The 3,024-nt window shown below is 43.6% G+C and overlaps 1 protein-coding gene across 1 annotated transcript; it reads right to left on the reverse strand.

Annotated features, from left to right (window-relative positions):
- Positions 1–998: 998 nt before the first annotated feature.
- LOC147624071 (uncharacterized) lies at positions 999–2,146 on the reverse strand. The gene is made up of 2 exons (XM_086820943.1): positions 2,075–2,146; positions 999–1,872 (listed from the first exon to the last, which is right to left on the reverse strand). Exons 1-2 carry the CDS (start codon positions 2,098–2,100, stop codon positions 1,062–1,064), a joined length of 837 nt encoding a protein of 278 aa, XP_086677069.1. The 5' UTR covers positions 2,101–2,146; the 3' UTR covers positions 999–1,061.
- Between the last annotated feature and the right edge of the window lie 878 nt (positions 2,147–3,024).

Genomic DNA, 3,024 nt, shown 5'->3' on the forward strand with positions numbered 1-3,024 from the left:
TATTCCACTCAAAAAACCTTATAAGATGTTTAAAAATTCCTAAAGTACTCTCTTATTCTATAGTTTTAAATATGGTTCAAAATTTATAAAGTTTCGTTTAAAATAAAGTGCCTAAAAGGATAGGTGTATATGTGATTGGGTCTCACAAAATGCACCAACAAAGCATAACACTGTATAGAACATGTGTGCAAGATTTGGTCCTAGTTTATGATTATTTGATTAGTTATAAAATTTCTCAAAGTTGTTTTTTTTTCAAGATAGCTAAATACCTTAGAATTTTCATTACGACCTCAATTTTTGAGTTCTAATTGATTTTTAAGCCTAAGATGGATTGTATTACACCATATATATGTTTGTGAAGCAATTCACATGCAAAAACTTTGAAAAGCAATGAGAAATTGACTAACTAAAGCCTTGGATCCAAATATAGGCCAAACAACTCTGCATTAGGACTGTAATTTGGCCTATGAATTCTTATGAAATTGAAAAGCTTAGAGGTAACCAATGTGATCCCAAAAAATTCCATTTTCCCTTCACGATGTACTTGATGATATGAAAAGGAAACCTTTGATTTTCACTATCCATGTGTTCTAAATAATTCCATAAAGTTGGTCACTAGTAAAGAGGACATAAAATATCCACGAACTCTTTTCTATCCTATTATCAAACTAGTGTTAAAGAAGCGAGTTCATTTACATATTAATGCTGATACTCTGCCCTTATATTGCAATATTTGGGCATTGGCTAGTTCATCTATGTGCATCTCCCATTATGAGGAATAGAGTGATGGTAGTAAATGTGTGAAACTCAACTAAGGCAAGCATGTCTAAAAACTAGAATGGCATTTTACAGAGTCTCCTATAATTACTAAATTTTAAAGCCTCTCCAAGTGATAAGAGTTTCTAAGAAAAAAGAGATGAATGTAAACGTTTGTCTTGTATCGTTTCAAGAAGGCGTTTAAACTCAAGGCACTAATAATAACAAAAAGTTATGCATTATTTAAATGTGGGTTTGTGATGATGCGAGAAAAGAAAAGCTAGCTACCCAAGAAACTCAACCACTTATAACGCTGCGAGTGTTGCGACAACTGCAACGAGGGCAGCCTTCGTGAGTTGGAGAGCCGGAGGAGCTCTTGAGGTGGGTGGGACAGGAGCTGCCGTAGTGACTGTCGGAGTGGGCGGCAAGGTTTGGTTGGTGGGAGGGCCGGCTTCCGTGGAAGGCGCCATGGAGGGCGACGGAGCCAATATGGGGTTATTCGGAGGAGGTGGAGGGCGGGGGCTACCAGGACTAGCTGGGGTATTATCTGTGAAGTTGAGGTCGACGCCTGTGAGGAGTTGATCAATGCCCTGGCAGGTGACGAAGGATGAGATGGAGCGGGGGCAGAGGTCCTTGCGCTTGATGTGCGCGTTATTGATCATGTAGTCGTGCGGAAAGCTGTGCAAAATCTCAAGGCGGTAGCCACCGCCTAGAAGGGTGGGCAGGAGGGTGCCTTCGGGCAGCTTGAGGAGGTCCGAGAAGGAGAGGTTGCTCTTAAGCATATGGTACTTCGCCAGCGAGCGCAGCTGATCACCGGAAAAGAGGAGGAGATTGATGTGGTTGGCGGCGGCGATGGCGGCGTCGCTAGGTACGAAGAGCGTCGTGCGCCGCAGCATCACGGGCTTCAGATAGGGTATCAGAAGTGCCGCCGTCGAGTAGCCGCCCGCCTGGTGTAGTGCCTGCACTACTATTGCTGCTACGTTGTCCGGTAGAGGCACATCCCTCACCAACTGTCCAGCACAACCCACGTGACTGCACACAATGTACAGCGCGACCACCTTCTGCAGGGCTGCCACCACCTTCTGCATGGCTGCCACCTTCATTCTCGCAACCACCCTGCATTGACGTCCACCACAACATGATCAACGACCACCACAACACCCTATAAGAATAAAGCACGACACCCTGCATGCACTACGTTCAATACATTCCACCGTCAGTCTTCACCACAGCTTGCTAGTTAAACGCAGCTTTCACGCTCACTCCTAAAAGACCACTTCTATTGATCACCCTCGTGCATGGCTCTCACGGTGCTCACATAAGTTGGCAAGTTGATCTCCTCATCACCTTATATAATAGTACTTATCAAACTTATCGTGCTTCAAAAGCCTATACAATCAAGGAAGCGTTTAGCCTTGAGATTCTCAAACAAATGTTATGAACAAATAGTTATAACCTTTAAAAAAAATAACAGGCAATGAACGATAAAGCGACATTGAAGAGAGACTTGCCAACTTTCGCAGAAGTAGCTCTAGGCAATCCTTCAAAATCTTGAGGCGACGTAGAAAGAAAGAATCGCTTGGGTATACATATATAGTAAGAACCCCTTTGCGCTTGGGAATGCTTAAAGCCTTTGGAACTTCATCCGTCTAGAGCGCTTGTGCTCGATCATCTCACTTGGAACATTGACCGCCACAATCGATATCCAAAACTATTCACGTTACTTTATACGCGGCCCATTATACTACACAATATGGAGGCGTCCATGATGTTGGATTATATCATCTCCACATAGGGTCTACATCACCTTTTCTTCATGCGGCATGTCTTAGCAAAGATTATTCAGCATTTTTTCTACCATTTTTGGTATTTTTAGGCATTTTTTGTAGCATTTTATGCTGTTGCCATGCTGTCGGCCTGCTACAGCTGCCCGCCGACCAACATCCTGGGGGAATATATAAGGGCCTGCTCCCTTTCCCCCAATTCATCTCAAAGTTAGATCATGCGTAGCGTAACTACTTGGGTTACGAGCGAGAGTTACTAGCGATAGTTCATGCACTGAAAAAGTGGAGACACTATTTATATGGTGCTACTTTTGAGGTCCGGACGACGGACCATGAAAGTCTGAAATGGCTTTCAAGTCAAAGTGAACTGAAAGGTAGAAAAGCTCGGTGGTGGGCAGAGATTCTACAGGAGTTTGACCTTCAGATACGTTACCAGAAAGGTAAGCATAACATGGTGGCAGATGCACTTAGTCGCATGCCACAG

This window comes from Cibotium barometz, chromosome 26 (assembly GCF_041138505.1).
Source record: "Cibotium barometz isolate CiBa-2024 chromosome 26, ASM4113850v1, whole genome shotgun sequence".
Classification (NCBI taxonomy): domain Eukaryota; kingdom Viridiplantae; phylum Streptophyta; class Polypodiopsida; order Cyatheales; family Cibotiaceae; genus Cibotium; species Cibotium barometz.